Here is a 17089-nt window from a genome sequence, read left to right on the forward strand (position 1 = left end):
TAAACACTCCGGCCTCCAGGGCTTCTCTGCTAGGGAAAGGAGCAGAATGATGGACAGGATGCTCAATTCACCTGTAGCATCCCAAAGTTGGTGCACCCCTCTGGACACTCAGCAGGACTGGAGTGCTCAAGGGACAGGGACACTGGGAGTGGCTTCCCCTTGTCTCTGTCACCCATCTGATGACATCGATGACATCGCAGTCCCTGGCTTTGAGAAAGCAGGCCTGGGCTGGAGTTACAGTGATAATCCATCTGCCATCCGGAGAAAGGCCCCCCAGCCCAAGTGATGGAGGGATGGGGACAGGCACAGAGCAGAGCTGGGGGCAGAGGCGACACAGGCCTGCTGCCAGACCCTCAGGAATTTCCCCGTCTCAGAACCTCTTCTGACTGCCTGCTCCCGAGACAGGCCAAGGTGTGACCGTGATGTGCAGATGAGGCAGTCTCAGCGAGTGTGTGGCGTGTGTGAGTGTGTGGCATGTGTGAGTGTGTGGCGTGTGTGAGTGTGTGGTGTGTGTGCTGCTTGTGACCCCGTTGTCTCCCAGACCTAGACCACTCTGCTTGGATGGAGTCCAGCATATCTGTCTGTCTGTCCTGGGCTGTCAGTCTCTTCTTCAGCTGAGAAAGAGGGAGGGTATATTGACCCTTAGGAATTTGCAACGAGTGCACTTAATGAATCGGGTCCCCAGGGACAGAGGGGAGACGGGAAGTTGCTGGACAATCTCTTCGGGCCTCCCTTTGGTCCTCCCTCCTCAGATGCCCTTTGCCCAAATCCGGTCAGCCTAGGGTTCTGCTGTGTGCTAAGCTCCTTAGCATCAGGACACAGCACAAACAACATCTGTCCCTCGGCCCAGGGTCTGCGCCCTGGGGAAGTAGGAAGCCTGTCAAGGGTCCCTGTGGACTCTGTGCGCTCCTGTGTCCCTCCATAGTCACATGTCCACATGGTCTGCACCCTTACCCGGGCTGCAGGTATGCTGGCCTCTGCCTGTCCAGTCATGTGAAACTCATCTTACCCTGACCTGGGCCTGAGGAGGAGTGGAGAGACAGTCCACCTTTCTCCGGGATCCCCTCAGGAAAGCACTGGACCAGCTTCAGTCCTTCATCCTTCCACCCCTAGCCCGTGGCTGTGAGCATCCCCTGCGACATTCTAACAGCCAGAGAAGAGAAGAGAAGAAACAAGGTGTCTGAGGATGAGGATTGAGGGGTGGAAATTACCTCAACTGAATTTTAAAAACCCCTGGCTGGTTGCCATAGTAACAGAAAGGTGCATCCCATCACCATGGCAACAGGCAAACACCGAGGTCTGCTGCTGGGATTGGGGATTTGGGATATGGCCGGAGGGGGTGGGCAGAGGAGGCGGGCTTGGGCTAGAGCAGTTGGGGGTGGGGACTAGAGGGCCCAGAATTATTCACCCCTGTCTTTCCAGAGGACCAGGAGGCCAAGCTGAAAATTTTCTTCCTGGCAGTGGGGTCACAAGGGAATGTTGAGAAGTAATCCCCTGGCTCACACCACCCACCCTCATCTCATACCATCTCCAGCCTGGGAAACTGAAGTGGGATGCTGGGTTCCTAAGCTAGGCAGAGCCCAGAACTTAGAAACTATCTGGCCTGGCTCCTGACTTCAGAAAGGCACAGCCTTGGGAGGCATTATCCCTGTTCTCCCGTCTTGAGAAAGTAGTTCATGGCAGGGACCAGGCCCTGGATGCCTAGAAGAGAGCTTTGTAGTACGCTGGAGAGGTGACCCACACCTGGAGGGCTGACACATACCTGGACGATGACAAAGACTGCCACACACCTAGAGGATAACTCTACAGAAGGCAGACATCTTACCCACAAACCTGGTCTTCAGAGTCACCAGACTCTGATTTAGTGATAATCCAGAGAGAATCAGAAAAGGTCCTCTTTTGTTATCTCTGAAGATTTCAGGATAATCTCTCAGAGATTTCAGGACAAACCTGGCAGCTAGAGCCACATAGGACTTGAGGAAGTCCTGGTGCAGGCCCAGTCCTGGTCCTGACTGTACATTCATCACTTCATCTGTGACCTTTCACACACATAGGCCCTGTGCTAAGGACTGGACACTTAGGCCTGCTGGCCCCATGGCCTGACAGTCTACCAACATAGTGAGTCCCTTGGGTTACCCAGTGACACCGTAAGATGCTTCTTAGACGCACCTGGGAGCATGATGGCTCCTGGAGTCTCCGGCTTTTCCATTAACTCGTCGGGAAAGCTGAGCTTCAGGGCTCATATGGTCTGCCTGTGGCCTTGGCTACCTGGCTCTGGGGATGGAGGAAGTGGAGTGGGAGGCTCATGAGCAAGGCAGCAAAGGAGGTGGTGGGCTTGGGGTGCCGACCTTCAGATTGCTCACCAGGCCGGTTTTAAGTGAGCTTGTTCCAGTCCAGATTCCCGGGTCTGTGCTCAGAGCTCCCTCGAATTGAGGGCATGGCATGGTCATGAGGATTCTGAGGAGACACAGGAGCACCTGGCCGGCTGCTGAGCCTGGGCTGCCCAGGTAGGCTGTGTAAACCTGCATGGGTCAGAGGAGCAAGGCACGGAGGTTTAGAAGAGACGGAAGCAGCAGCCCCTGGCAGCTAATGGTTAATGCTGCCTGGGCTCCCGGAGGCTGGTTCCTGCTGAGGAAAAGGGAGGCAATGACTTGACTTTCCTTTCCTTCCCCAAGTCCAAGGACTAGTCAGTGTCTCAGCTCCTGGTCCCAGTGCCTTGTAAGGAGACTGGAATGGGGTGGGGACTCAGGGGACCCCTTTAGGATCCTACTTTCTACTTCAAGTCAACCTAGATTAGCCACTTTTTTGTTTTGGTTTGGTTTTCAAGACAGGGTTTCTCTGTGTAGTTTTGGTGCCTGTCCTGGATCTCGAGCTGTAGACTGGGCTGGCCTCGGACTCAGAGATCCGCTCTGTCTCCCGAGTGCTGGGATTAAAGGTGTGCGCCACTGCTGCCCGGCAAGATTAACCATTTTAGAGGTGGCAACAACTGTTCTGTTGGTTGCTTGCTTTTGTACTATTTTTATTACATGTGTGTGTCTACGTATATTTGTGTGTGTGTGCATGTGGGGAGATCAGAGGACAACTTGTAGGAATTGGTTCTTTCTTATCATGTGGGTCTTGAGGACTGAACTTACCATCAGGCTTGGCACTAAGGTCCTTTACCCACTGAGCCATCTTACCAGCCCCCAGCAGCTCTTCTGTTAAGCACGGAGACCACCCTGCATGGATGGATCTGTGTGCCCTATCCTCACGAGGAGGCAGAGACCAGTAAGGTAAGATGGAGTCTTCATCATCCGGGGCCTGGCATGAAACCACTGAGGCAGGGAGGAGTCACTGACCTTGACCCCTGATAGGGTTGGGCATGAGGAAGCACAAACCTTATAGCAGGCTTTCTCTTGAGCCACCAACCAGCTCCCAAATCATGACATGGAGACTTAATACTTATGAATGCTCGGCCATAGCTTAGGCTCGTTTCTTGCCAGCTCTTAAAACTTAACCTATTTCATCTACATTTTGCCTCGGGGCTTTTTACCTTTCTTTCCTCCTGTATGGCTTGCTTTCACCGCTCTTCATGTCTGTCTGGCTGCTGCCTGGCTTCCTGCCCTGGGTGGTTTCCCTCTCTTTTCTCCCTTGTTCTCTCCTCCTTCTCTCTCGTTTAGATTTCTCCTCTTACTTATTTTCTCTGCCCATCAGTCCCGCCTATCCTTTCTCCAGCCTAGCTAAGGTGAAACAAATGTAACACATCTTTACATAAACAAATGCACACAAACAAATGTAACACACCTTTACACAGTTAAAGTAATATGCTGCAGCATAAACAAATGAAACACACCCTTACATAGTCAAAATAATACTCCACAACAACACCTCTCCCATGTGGGCACACAGGGACTGCATGAACATGTTTGTCCTAAGATGGCTGAGGCCCTTCTCCAGATAGACACTTTCAAGCTATATCCTTAGCTGACAAGTCCTGTCTCCACCCCTACTCAACCTGGGCCGGGTTGTGCCTTGTGGGACACAGCACTGTAGTTTAAGTGAGTAGCTGGTGTTCCTTTCTGTTCTGTTCTGTACTCTCCAGGTATGACCACATGGGATATTAGGCCCCAAAGGAGGAAGACTCTAGCCCCTGACTGGGTCCATCTCCACCTCCAGCCTGCAAGGTGCACCTGGTTCTTCTGCTGGGTGGTTCCTAAGCTTCCATGAGCAAGAGGGGAAAAAAAGGGTCTGGGACCCAATGGGCAGGAGCCAGAGAGTGGGACAGTCTTGGTGGTGGTGGGCTTCTCCCTCCATAGGCTTACTTGGGCTACCCCTCCTCCCCAAATCCAGGAACCTAGCTTGGGCAGGGCTGGCCTTATAGGAAATGTACCTTAAGAGAAGGTAGGGAGCCGGGTGGTGGTGGCGCACACCTTTAATCCCAGCACTCGGGAGGCAGAGCCAGGCGGATCTCTGTGAGTTCGAGACCAGCCTGGGCTACCAAGTGAGTTCTAGGAAAGGCGCAAAGCTACACAGAGAAACCCTGTATCAAAAAAAAAGAAAAAAAAAAAAAAAAAAAAAAAAAAAAGAGAAGGTAGGGAAACTGTGGATAACCCCACAGGTCACTTGGGCCTCAGGCCATGCGACAGACATGCCTGCTTTCCGCGACAGACATGCCTGCTTTCCACGGGACATTTCCACTACTAATGACTCAAATTCAGGGCTGCTTTAGCTGTTACTGTTTTGTTTTCGAGACTAAGTCTTAGCCTAATTTATGATGTTGCTCAGGCTAGCCTCAAACTCCTGCCTCAGCCTCAGGGTGCTGGGATTACAGGCATGAGCGACCAGGTCTAACTAAGTAAGGACTGCTTTGGATTCCTTGGCTAGGGACTGTCACTGTGTTGTCCACACAGGAGATAAGAACATTCCCGGCCCTCCCTCAGCCCTGACTCCACATGAGGTCTGACTTACCACATCCGACGCACTTACTCCCATCCTGTGCATGTAACATTCTGTTCCAGGTACCATATGTACGCCCACAAACAAAAGGCAGTATTTATGTCTGGAAATCACCAATATTTACCCACGTTTTATGACCTCTACCCCCGCTCCTGCCTGGGAGAAGTGTGCTTCTCTTCGCGAGTGCAGTATTTGCTCATGAACTCAGAACAGTGTTTATCCCAACTCTGGTTGTTTCGTTTCCTAGCAGCGTGGGTATGACTGTCCCTGAACGCGAGCTAGCTTAGCTGCACCCTGAGAAATATGCTCTTGCAGCCCGGACAGTATTCACCAGTTAGCATGCAGAGAGCAGTTTATTATTTTTGAGACAGGGTCTCCTATGTAGCCCTGGCTGACCTGGAACTAGCTATGTAGACCAGGCTGGCCTCAGACTCACAGAGATCTGTCTGCCTCTGCCTTCCAGGTGCTGGGATGAAAGATGTGTGAAACCACCCCTGGCCTCTGCCTTCCTTCTTGAACAACCTTTGGCCATTTCTGCTGTTGGTCCTGGCATTCCCATGGGGAGGCTTATATGGAGGTAGGAAAGAGAGGACCAGCCCAGAAGAGTATGTCCCGGGTTGGAGGCAGAACTTTGAGGTCCTATAACCTCTGATAGGATGCTGGGCTGCTTCCCCTAGATTTGTTTCTCAGAAGTGTACTCCTTCCAGCCTCCGCTGGGTGACTGGGCTTAAAGGGTCACTTAAGTCATTAGCCAGAGTGACAGGTAGATGGATGGTGAAGACAGGAAGGGGGGCTGTCTTCCTTTGCGGCCAGCTCAGCCTGGCAGTGGGGACAAACTGTGGTGGAGGGGGCAGGGGTGACGGGCACTGGCTAGTGTGACATCTCAGAAGTGGCTCCCTCACCACCTTCTGCTCCTGAGTCTGAGCCACCCCTGTCCAGTAAGAAGCCCTAAAGACCCGCTCTGAGAACCAGGCTGCCCCCAGAAGCTCAAGACTTGCAGTTCTGAGGCTGCCTCTCTCTCCTGCTTTCAGGACAAAGGTTTGGGCCAGGACCTGGCAGATTCTGCTTATCTCTGCATAAATATTTATCAGGCTCCAGGGGCTAGAGCCTGCAGCTGGCTAGGAGAGGGGTAGGGAGCAGGGCGGGCAGATGCTGTAGAAGGATCTCAAAGCCCTTTCCTAATGAGGGTGCTGGGAGGGGAGAGTGCCGCCCTGGGATCCTCTGGAGGGAGAAGACAGATGGACAGCGGGACAGTGAGGGAGAGCTTGGGTATAATCCAGCAACCAGACCTTGTGCACCCCAGGAAAACAGGGGGAGGGGGCCAAAGAGACAAGGCTACTGGAGACATTGTAGCCTTCTCAGACTGTCCTCCCACCAAGAGTGTTTGAGAGCTACGCTCCCCACACACAGTTGGCACTTAGCATCATCACCCTCTGTTATGATCTCATTCCCCACACGGTCCTAATGTGCCCAAATGTCCTGAGAATGGCACCCCACGCTCCCCGCCACGGGGATCCTCCACAGCAATGCTCTCTCCAGATCCCCGTGTCTGTGAGCTTACTGCCCTTCTGTGGAAGGGACTGTGCCTGGTGCTTGCCTCTTACCCTCTCCCACCATCTCTCCTGCCCCACACCATCCTTCTAGAACTGCTGCGGCCCCTCTGCCCGTCCTGGAGCACTCTGCTCCCAGCTTCCATCTTTCTGTGACCCCGCAGGAGTCAGGGCTCCTTTTCCCCACCGTGAGCGAGCCTCTTTCTCTCTAACCACGGGCCCTGCAAACCTAGGTGAGCCAAGCAGGCTGGCCACCTGGGGGAGGGGGCGCTTGTCAGATCCTCAGCTCTCCCCGGCCGGCCAGCGGCACCCTGCCGCTGCCTCTCCTCATTGGCATGCTGGTGAGACCCACAGGTGGAATCAAAGCTCTCGGCAGCACAGAGCTGAGCGGCGCAGCAGGGATCGGGGAGACAAAGGCTCCCCAGTCTGGGGAAGAAGGGGAGTAGGGGCAGAGAGGGCATATTTTGGGGCCCAGTGTTTCCTTCTCAAACACGGCTGAAGATAAGGAGGACAGCCGGAGCCAATGAACACCCCAGTAGATAATGAGGGGACACGGAGGGGGAAGGGACGGCCTCAGGCACAGCCTGGGGGGGAAGGCTCCCTCCCAAAGCCCAGAGCGCTCATTAGTAGAAGCCTACGGGGAGAGGCTGCTAAAGTGGGTCAGTCTCCTCCCCCCCGCTGCCTGACAGGTGTGGGTGGGGAGGAGGCTTCTCAGCCTATTGTCCCTCTTGGAAGTCATTCTGTTCTGAGCCCCTGTCCTTCGACCCCCCCCTTCCTTAGCCCCTGCCCACCAACCCCTACCAACCCCCCCCCCCCCAGCCTCTGTTCACCAGCTCCCCCTCCGTTTTTCCATCCTCATCTTTTGGCTCCTGTCTCCCACCTCCCTTTAAGCCTCCAGCCCCTCTACTCCCACCCCCAGATACTGCCCTTCAAAGGGCCACTACCTCCTCCCGTGGAGTCCCCCTGAGCTCCCGCCCTCCTCCCCCCTTCCTGCTCCCATTCTCCCGGGCTTCTCGGGTGCTCTACACGCCAGCCCTGTAGGTGTGCGGGGCGGGGGTGGGGCGGCTCAGCCAGCCTCCCTAAGGCATCCTCCAGACTGAGCCACACCTGGGAGAAATTGAAATCTTAGACTCTTCCCCTACCCCCGCCAATGAAGCAGACATCCCTGTCCGGGCCGCGCAAGGCAGTAAAACACGGCTCCGCTGGGGCCAGGCTGTGGGCCGTGCCAGAACAAGCATTCAGATCTGGGGAAGGAAGCCAGACAGGGCAAACTGCAGGCCCCAAGCCAAAGCTTTTCTGCCCTGATCCCTTCATGCCAACTGGCCTTGGGCATCCAGTCTGGGGTCCCAAACTCCCGCTCTTCACTGCCCCTGCCCTAGTCACACTGAGGGTCCCCGAAGATGTGCGTAGCTGAGGAGAGAGGAGGGAGGGGATTTCAAAGGCGGGTCTTTGTGCAGGATGTCTGGACCCCACCCCCAAATGTGGGTATATAGTTGAGAGGACAACAGCCTGTTAGGTAGTGGCCCCTTCTTCCAGGTCCCAGCCAAGTTTTGGGCTGTATCTTGATCAAGGACTTCCCCTTTCTGTTCAGACCACCTTCCTCCTGTGAGAAGCATCTGACTGGTCCCAGGCAGGACCAGGGGTAGAATGTAGACGAAGCCCTGCCACTTGCCTTCAAGGCCACAATTCTGGGAAGGGCTGAATAACTTTTCTGGTCTCCACCGAGTTCCGTGGCAGCTCCAGGGTCACCGCAACCTGGTTAGACCGAGTCTGGTCGCACAAGAGTTAATCTCGGCCCCCACCCCCACCCCGCCCCGCCCCCCGTGTGCACAAATTCCAGGAACGCTTTCCATTAAGGACGCTAGCTCGGAGCAGATTTCATTTACATTAATAAGAACCAGAAAAATCCGTGTGTGGGGAGGGGTGGGGTGTGTGTGACGTGCGGGTGTGTGGTTACCACTCACAGTTTGTATTTGAGGCTGGTAGAGGGCGGCATTGAGAGGCTCAGAAGGGGGCTCTGTGCCAGTGTTTAGGTGCTAGGGAGAGGTAGAGTACACCCAACCTGAGAGATTCCTGTCGGGGGGGGGGGGGAAGAGCCCATCTGACTGTGGGGACTCTTTCCTGAGGTAGGGGAGAAGGGAGAGATGGCTGGTCTTAAGGTTCAGCATGAAGGGATGGCAGAGCCCAGTCTCAGGGAAGATTAGACACTAACCTCTGGAGATGAGAGCCAGGGGACCCCTCATTTGCACGAGCTGTTGGGGAGCTGTGCATGCTGAAGCCTGTCTGTTGCCTCTCCCCCTTTCCCTGGGGTGGTATGGCTGCTGTATTCTGAGACCTAAGGACATTAAGCTCATCCCTCAGTCTTCCTGCAGCTTTGACTCAGCCCTGAAGCTGAGCAGTGGCTGGCCCTTTTGGGAGCTCAGGAAATGCCTCAGATCCACTGCTGCTCTTGTAGAGGAGCCAGGTTCGATTCCCAGCACTCACATGGCAATTAACAACCATCTGTACCTCCAGTCCCAGGGGATCTGCTGCCCTCTTTTGGCCTCCGAGGCCACTAGGCATACACTTGGTGCACAGATATACACATGCATACACATTAAAAAATAAATCTTGCTAGGTGTGGTGGCACATGCCTTTAATGCCAGCACTTGGGAGGCAGAGGCAGGTGGAGCTCTGAGTTTGAGGCCAGCCTGTTCTACAGGGCAAGTTCCAGGATAGCCAACATCAACCCCCCACCCTGTGTAGTTTTGGTGCCTTTCCTGATCTCGTTCTGTAGACCAGGCTGGCCTCAAACTCACAGAGATCTGCCTGACTCTGCCTCCCAAGTGCTGGGATTAAAGGCGTGCGCCCCTACCATCCAGCAAAAAAAAAAAAAAAAAAAAAAATCTTAAAAGAAACAAAAAGCAAACAACAACAAAAGCCCATCAATCGAGGAGGACCTGCAGAGTGAGCATGTGCACAGGAGTACATACTGGGCAGTGGTGTGCACCCCTGTCACGTCATGCTAACCCTGGGAATTCCCCTTTTCATCTTAGTTCACAGCCAGCTGCCAGAGTAGGTAGGTGTCCTTCCTTCAGGAGTGAGCACATCTGAATCCCTCTAGGCTGTTCTTGGCACACAGGGGAAGCTTTGGTGACTACCTGCCCTCTGTGCCAGTGGCCAGGATAGAGGTATACATGACAAACTGCAGCTGTTTGATGCAATGGCCCTTGTATACTTCCAGGCTTCTGGGAAAATATGCATACTGCCTTCTGCAACTGGGTGACTATCTGGGTCTGTGTACATACCACCTGAGTGCAGAGGGTAGCCCCTCAACCTAGCTAAGGGGTGGAGAAGTGGAAGGGAAGGAACCCCCAGTTGTGGTACCCTTCAGAATATGAACTCAACTTTGCCATGTTCCAGGCCTGAGAGACAGGCATCATCTGGAGGGCATGCTCTGGTGGGTTGCCACGAATTGCCTCTGGGATCGAGTCAACAACAATGAGGCTTAATTGCTTCCAGGAATCATTCTCAAATAGCTTCTCTGTCCAGCCTGACACTGGATGGTGATGTCTACCTGGGACTTGGGAGTCTGGGTCCTCACCTGGGCTCAAGGGGTATCCTGGCCTCTGAAAAGAGAGGAGGAAGGAGTCCTGGCTCTTTTCTCCCACTTGCTGTGGTCTCATCAGCTTGCGAAATCCACCCATTGCACAGTCGCCTTATCTCAGCAGCCTCACGGGCAGAGCAGAATGGAAGACTCCCCCAGACCCTCTGGCGGGCTGCTCCACCCCTTCTTATCTTGCCCCCTCAGCCTCCCACCCGCCCCCCCCTTGCAGCAGCTGCAGATCTCTCCAGCTCCTCTTCCCAGCATCCTCTAGGTCTTGCTCTTTGTCTCTTGTCTTTCTCTCCCCGGGGCATTGGGGGTACATCTGAAGGGCTGATCACTCCTGAGCTGGAGAGTATGGGTGCTGGAGCCTGACCTTGTTTCGACAGGCTGGAGGGTGTGAGTCAGTTCCTCAAAGGGTCTCGAGATTCCGGCTTTCAGCTTGTTCTTCAGCCAAGCCTGTCATCATCCTTCCCAGCAGGTAACTACAGTGCACACCCTGAACCTGAATTGATAGCTCCAGATCTTGAGGTTTGACAAGGTCCCCAGGTTGGAATCCAGCTTGGCATTCATCAGCAGTACCCTCCAGCTGTTTGAGCATCAGTATTCTCTAAACTGGACAAAAATGGAGCTTGGACTGAGCCAGATGAGGGCCTCCGCTGCTTGCTGGAGACTGCTTTCTGTTTAGGTGTGGCTCCTCTCTGTAGTCTGTTCTGACCTCAGCAGATGCTTATACCTGCCCCTCCTGCCACATTTTGGAAGACCAGGGCATCCCCAGCTTCTGTCTGAGAGCTCTGGGCAAGAATGTATGCAACTCCCCATGGACTGTGGAGATACAAGCTTCAGGTCTGATGTGAACTATGCCAAGATTATTCTGAGTCAATAATTATGTAGATGGATGAGGAGAGCCTGAGAGGCAGAAATGCATTTTATCGACCGAAGGAATTATCTACCTGGGTAGGAAAGGATTGCTAGGGACTGAAGCACTTACTGTGCACAGGGCCAGCCTGGTCCTTGCTCCACGGCCTCACAGTTAGGGGCGGGGTGGAGTGGGGTGGATCTTCCTTTTTCTTCTGGTTTTGAAAGACAGGGTCTCATTATGTAGCCTTGGCTGTCCTGGAGCTCACTATCTAGACCAGGCTGGTCTGGAATTTATAGAAATTTGCTTAACTCTACCTTCCAAATGCTAGGGTTAAAGGTGTGTGCCACCTTATCAGATGACAACTTCTTTAATTTTATAAAAGCTTTATTTTTTAATTTTTTTTTCCAACAGGGTTTCTCTGTGTAGTCTTGGCTGTCCTGGAGCTTGCTCAGAGATTCACCTGCCTCTGCCTTCTGAGTGCTGGGATCAAAGGCGTGCACTACCACTATCCAGCAGATAAAAAGAATTTTATTTATTTTAATTAAGAAATTTTCCATTCATCCCATATATCAGTCACAGATTCCCCTGTCCTCCCTCCTCCCACTCCCCCCAAGAGATTTTTAATTATGTGTATGTGTGTGAGTCTGTGTAGGTGAGTGCAGGCGCCCATGGAGTTCAGAGGAGTCAGATTCCCTGGAGCTAGAGTTACAGGAAGTTGTGAATAGCCCGAAGTATGTGCACAACAAGAGCAACAGCATACTCCCAATTATCTGCTGAGCCATCTCTCCAGCATCCTCTTCCCTTTTTTGGCAAGGCCTCACTATGTAGCTAAGGCTGATCTTGAACTTATACCAATCCTTCTGTGTCTGGCTCCAAGTGTTAGGATTATACACTTGGTGTATACTTGAAAACTTAGTGTTTTAGCTAGTGGAGCTTCCGGAGAGAGAAAGACCCCCGAGGAACTTACAGCCTTGACAACCAAGTACGAGTTTAGCAATATTTCTTATATTCGGTTTAGGAAGAGCCTTGTGAACATCCAGTGCCTCGGGTCTTGGGACAGTCTCCTGCTTACTGCTGCTCAAACTGGCCTGGCCAGATAAATGACCGAGTGCTGCCACCTCCTGGCCACATAAAGCAGTGTTCCAGGCATCGGGTCTCCTGAGCAATCTCCCCCTTATCCCTCCACCTGTCCCTCTGGAATAGGGGTAGCTAGGCTCCAGGCACCCTGGAGACCCCTCCCCCGCAGCCAGACTGTGCATGCCTGGAGAGCTTAGCTCAGGCCTGGCTACTCATCTGGGCTTTGAAACTTGTTTGATGCATGGCCATGACAGCTGCTCCTGGATGGTCCTCAAAGCCCTGCACATTGTAGCAGCTGTCCCAGCCAAGGGCAGTCTGGACTCGGGACCCTGAAGGCTTCCTCCAGATCAGCCCAAGCTGATGGGGAAATTAACACTGCCTCAGCAACACTCGCCTCCTAAATCCATCAAAGCTGGTTAGGAGGAGTGCTCCCTTGTGGGCATGGTAGAGCCATTTCCTCCCTGGTACTAGGGTTGAATTCAACCCTGATGATCGGCGGGAGGGCATCTGTGCCCTTTTGGCTTAAGCCCTAGTTAACAGAGGTGAGAGCTCTACAGGACCACGACCTTCCAAACATGGCCTTGCATGAGCCCTGAGCCCCAAACTGAATCTGTAAAACTTCCAACAACTGAGCTCAGAGTCGTGCTAACAGGTGTGGCTGAAGAACATCAAGGTTGGAGTCTCTTCCTTCTGACAAGCAGTGTACAAAGATTCAAGTGCTTCTGTTGGTGTGGGGCCATCAGTTTAAGGCTGGAGACGGTTGAGGACTGGCTTCTGTAGAGAAGACACCACCATCCAAGCTTTGCTGATTTGGGTACAGTTAATTAGGAGCTTCCCAGAGCCCATCCCACCTGAGCTCACCTGAAGAGCCAGCCGTCCATGCTGCCTGTCAGATGCAGTTAATTAGGCTGCTATGACTGCTGCTCAGGTGGTAAGAGCACCAGCCTCTCTCTAGAGGCTTCTGGGAGGGCTGATGCATCCATCCCCAGAGCAGACTTTGTCCAGGTGATAAATTCAGTGCCCTAGCATTGGGAATGTGTGGCCTCATCTATGAAAAGTTGCCATGTATGACCACACTTGGGAGTTTTGCATGTGACCTCACTTTTGCCCAGCAAAGATGCAACACGCCTCTCCAGGGCACTGCTCAGCTGGCTGGGACTGGCCCATTCCAAGTTCTTCCTAGGGTCCATCCCAACGGTGTAAGGCCCATGCCCACCTAAACACAACATTATTTATATAGGGATCTCCAGGACAGTCGGGGCTACATATACTACCTCAATAAACAAACAAACAAACAAACAAGTAAATGGGGGCTGGAGAGACACCTCAGCAACTAATCACTGGCTGCTCTTGCATTAGACCTGGATTTGATTCCCAACACCCACATCTTAGATCCCCAGGGGATCTGACATCACTTCTGGCCTCTACAGGCTCCAGGTGTACTGTGGTGCAGACACACATATAGGCAGAATACCTGTACATGTAGAGTGTGTAAAAAACAAACAAAACAAACCAACCAACCAACAAAACCCCTAAGAACAGGCTGGGCCATGGTGGTGCATGCCTTTAATCCCAACACTTGGGAGGCAGAGGCAAGTGGGTGTGTGAGTTCAAGGCCAGCCTGGTCTGCAGAGCTAGTTCCAGGACAGCCAGGACTACAGAGAAACCATGTCTGGAAAAAACAGTAAATAACTAAACAAAACAGAAAACCAAAACACAACAAAACAAAACAAAACAAACAAACAAACAAACAAAAAAACAAGTCTTTTTGGCCAAAATGTTTCTTGTCCTAGTGATAAGGATGAAATTTTATCACCCATAATGTGTCCAACATGTAAGTATCATACCAGCCTGGGCTACATAGTGAGTCTGTAAGGCTAGCCTAGGTTACAGAACCCATCTCAAAACAAACAAACAAACAAACACACCAAAAACAAAGAAAAACATCAGATGCTTAGACAGCCTTTACCACCCATTCTCTCAAGAATAAAGACACAGGAAACCCATTTTTTTTTTTAAGGTATTTCTTTTGTAAAGGAGCCAGCTAGACTGAAAATCTTCCAAAATTCTGTACAAATGTATAATATACAAATATACACAAGGCTATTGCCACGACCTAACAACAACAAGTGACAGTGGCGGCTTTGGTGTTGATAACCACTCCGAGCTTCTCAAGCCCGAGGAGAGGGACACAACACAGGCTGCAACATGGAAAACACATCACATTTACACTATGTACACTGAAGTATAAAAAGCCCCTTGTCCCCGTTCACAAACCTCCAGGTGGGAAGGAAGGCGATTGACCAGATACCCACATAAGGGCTCCTTAAGGTGGAGGGGAGCCTGCAGAACCAAGTGGCTCACCCTAAACTATGAATAGCACAAGGCATGCTCTCAGAGACACAAGGTAAGAGCAGGTTGAGGAGATGGCTTGCTCCCTGTGCACATCTTCACTTCCCCAGTCTCACTCCATCTCAGTGAACCGGGCAAACATGGCTTTCCGAACAGCATCTTTGTAGGAATCGGCACCTGACAACCCATATGCACTGCCTTTGGCTCCTAAGCCAGCTCCTTTTAGCCGGACTTGAGCCTGGGGGGGAAAAAAGAGTGTTAGTAGCTGCTAAGCAGGGTATGTACTCACCTCTTATCTTGCCCACACTACGGAGCAGAACCACCCATAAAGAGAAGACGAGGGTGTTGACACTGGATGTCTACTCAGTGACTATTCATGCCTAGTAAAGGCCCCCAAGTATCTGGCTTAGGCCTGGGAAAGGTACTTACAGGCACAACTTACAAGAGGGCAGACATGCCAGTCACATCTATGTGCACTGGGTTAACATGGAGAGGGTGACAAGAGCTGTGCTGCAGGGCACAGTGGGGGCAGTCACTGGTGGAATTCCCATCATGGCCAACGGGTCTGAGTCTCTGAACCCAGGACTGTCTCAGCTTGGGCTCTGACAAATTAGCTATTTCTTCTCCTAAATTTAAAATGGACATATGGAGGCTGTGGATGGGTTGGTTCAAGACAAGGTCTTACAGCTAGGCCTTGGGATTCTCCTGTCTCAGCTTGCCAAAAACAGGCCTCTCACTGTATCCGGCTTAAATTTTACTTTAAAAATTAAAAAAAAAAAAAAAAAATTATGTATGGGAGCATGTGTAGCATGGTACACACACACACATCAGACAACTGTGTAAGGATGTTGTCACGTTCCAGTTTTATGTAGGTTCTGGGGCCCGAACTCAAACTGCTAGGCTTCCATGTTAAGTTACCTACTGAGCCATTTTGTTGGCCCTGACATATATTTAATTATTCACTCCTTTATCTCCTGTGTATGAATATTCTGACTGTATGTATGTCTGTGCACCATGTGCGTGCAGTGCCTGTGGAGGTCAGAAGAGGGAATCAAAACCCCAGAACTGGAATTGTAGGCTCCTAAGTGGGTGCTGGGCACTGAACCTGGGTCCCCTGCAAGAGCAGCGAGCACTCTCAACTGATCAACTATCTCTATAAATTTTAATTTTGTAAACAACAAGGGCACCAGGCCTTGTGGTGCACGCCTTTAGTTCCAGTACTCTCTAGGCAGAGGCAGGTAAATCTCTGTAAGTTTGATCCTGGCCTGGTCTACACAGTGAATTCCAGGAAAATCATGGCTATACAGGAGGAGCCTATCTATGAAAACAGTAACAAAGCAACAATGACTTCCTCTCAGAAACAAAACGAGGAGGAAGGGCAGGCTTTCAGGGAAGGGGTGCCTTTGCCTGTTTAGCATTCAGCAGGCCTACAAACCCACATCTACAAATGTCAGAGCCTATACTTACCTCAATGGGAGCTGTGATGCCTTGACACTTTCTTCCTAAGCCTGAGCCTTCCCGCCAGCCCATGGCCTGCAGCATCTTGTTGCCAATGTTACTGTGGTCAATGCCATCTTTGGTGGGCTGCTCATAATTCCTGCCAGTGGCAAACACACAGTTATTGAAAACAGCCAGAGCCCCAGCTAGTGAACTGGAAAATGGTGCATATCACATACACAGTGCCAGCATCAAACTGCTTCTTGCGTTTGGGCTCTGGAGGTTCTGGAATTCCATACTTCTCTCGTCTTTCTGCAGCCCGATCCCGGTATTTCATCTACATAGAGAATAACAAAAAACAAGGTAGGAGTATTCTGGAACAGTCTTGTACACACAGATGTTCCCCCTGGTTTCCTCTCCCACTCTTGGTCACACTGCTTGTTACTGTCTAAAGATGAGGACAGATCTGCCTATCTCCAGTTAGCCTTTGGACAGGTCTACTTCCAGAAACAGAAGTGTTGAAGAGGCTCCTGAGAGCCATCCAGCAGATCCTGGACAATGGGTACTATAATCAGTGAAGGAAGGAAAACCCTTGAGTACAGACACCTCAGAATTACCCCAGAACAAGACAGTTCCAAACCACTTCTTTGGGTGGAGTGGGGTGGGTTTCCAGACAGGGCTTCTCTGGGTAGACGCGGCTGTCCTGAACTCGCTCTGTAGATTAGGCTGGCTTTGAACTCAAGAGCTTCACCTGCCTCTACCTCCCGAGTGCTGGGATTAAAGGTGTACACCACGAATGCCCAGCTAACCGCCCCCCCCTTTTTTTTCAAGACAAGGTTTCTCCGTGTAGCCCTGGCTGTCCTGGAACTCACTCTGTAGCCCAGGCTGGCCTAAAACTCATAGAGATCCACCTGCCTCTCTCTGTACCCGAGTGCTGGGTTTAAAGGTGTGCACCATCACCACCTGGCTTGGCAAACTGTTTTTAACAGACCCTTCTACTATGCCTTAGGAATCTGGAACTAAATGCTACAAATAAAAGCAAAATAAAATACTGATGTGGTGGTGTATGCCTACAGCTCAGTTGTTTGGAAGACTAAGGCAAGAGGACTGCTTGAGTCCAAGAGGTCAGGGCCAGCCTGTGAACATAGCAAGACTCTATCTAAACAAACCATTCATTTACCTCCCTCTCCCTTAGCTCCAAGGCTTCCAATTCCTGTTCGCTCAGCCTGGATCTTCGGTAGATGTCCATGTTTTGCTATTACAAAAAAGTTTACAGACATACTTAGAATTCAT

The 17089-nt window shown here is 51.8% G+C and overlaps 1 protein-coding gene across 3 annotated transcripts in view; it reads right to left on the bottom strand.

Moving 5' to 3' along the window:
• Window positions 1-14023: 14023 nt before the first annotated feature.
• Rbm5 (RNA binding motif protein 5) overlaps window positions 14024-17089 on the bottom strand; it is a 30206-nt gene continuing 27140 nt past the window's right edge. For 2 of the 3 annotated variants that reach the window (XM_076577013.1, XM_042281618.2), the window contains exons 22-25: window positions 16977-17051; window positions 16036-16133; window positions 15827-15956; window positions 14025-14597 (exon numbers count right to left, since the gene is read on the bottom strand). In XM_076577013.1, the coding sequence (XP_076433128.1) occupies window positions 14472-14597; window positions 15827-15956; window positions 16036-16133; window positions 16977-17051 (429 nt within the window). In that variant the 3' untranslated portion in view covers window positions 14025-14471. Of the gene's footprint in view, window positions 14598-15826; window positions 15957-16035; window positions 16134-16976; window positions 17052-17089 lie in introns of all 3 variants that reach the window. The other variant, XM_042281617.2, reaches the window with a different exon arrangement.

The sequence above is a fragment of the Peromyscus maniculatus genome, chromosome 7 (genome assembly GCF_049852395.1).
Source record: "Peromyscus maniculatus bairdii isolate BWxNUB_F1_BW_parent chromosome 7, HU_Pman_BW_mat_3.1, whole genome shotgun sequence".
Classification (NCBI taxonomy): domain Eukaryota; kingdom Metazoa; phylum Chordata; class Mammalia; order Rodentia; family Cricetidae; genus Peromyscus; species Peromyscus maniculatus.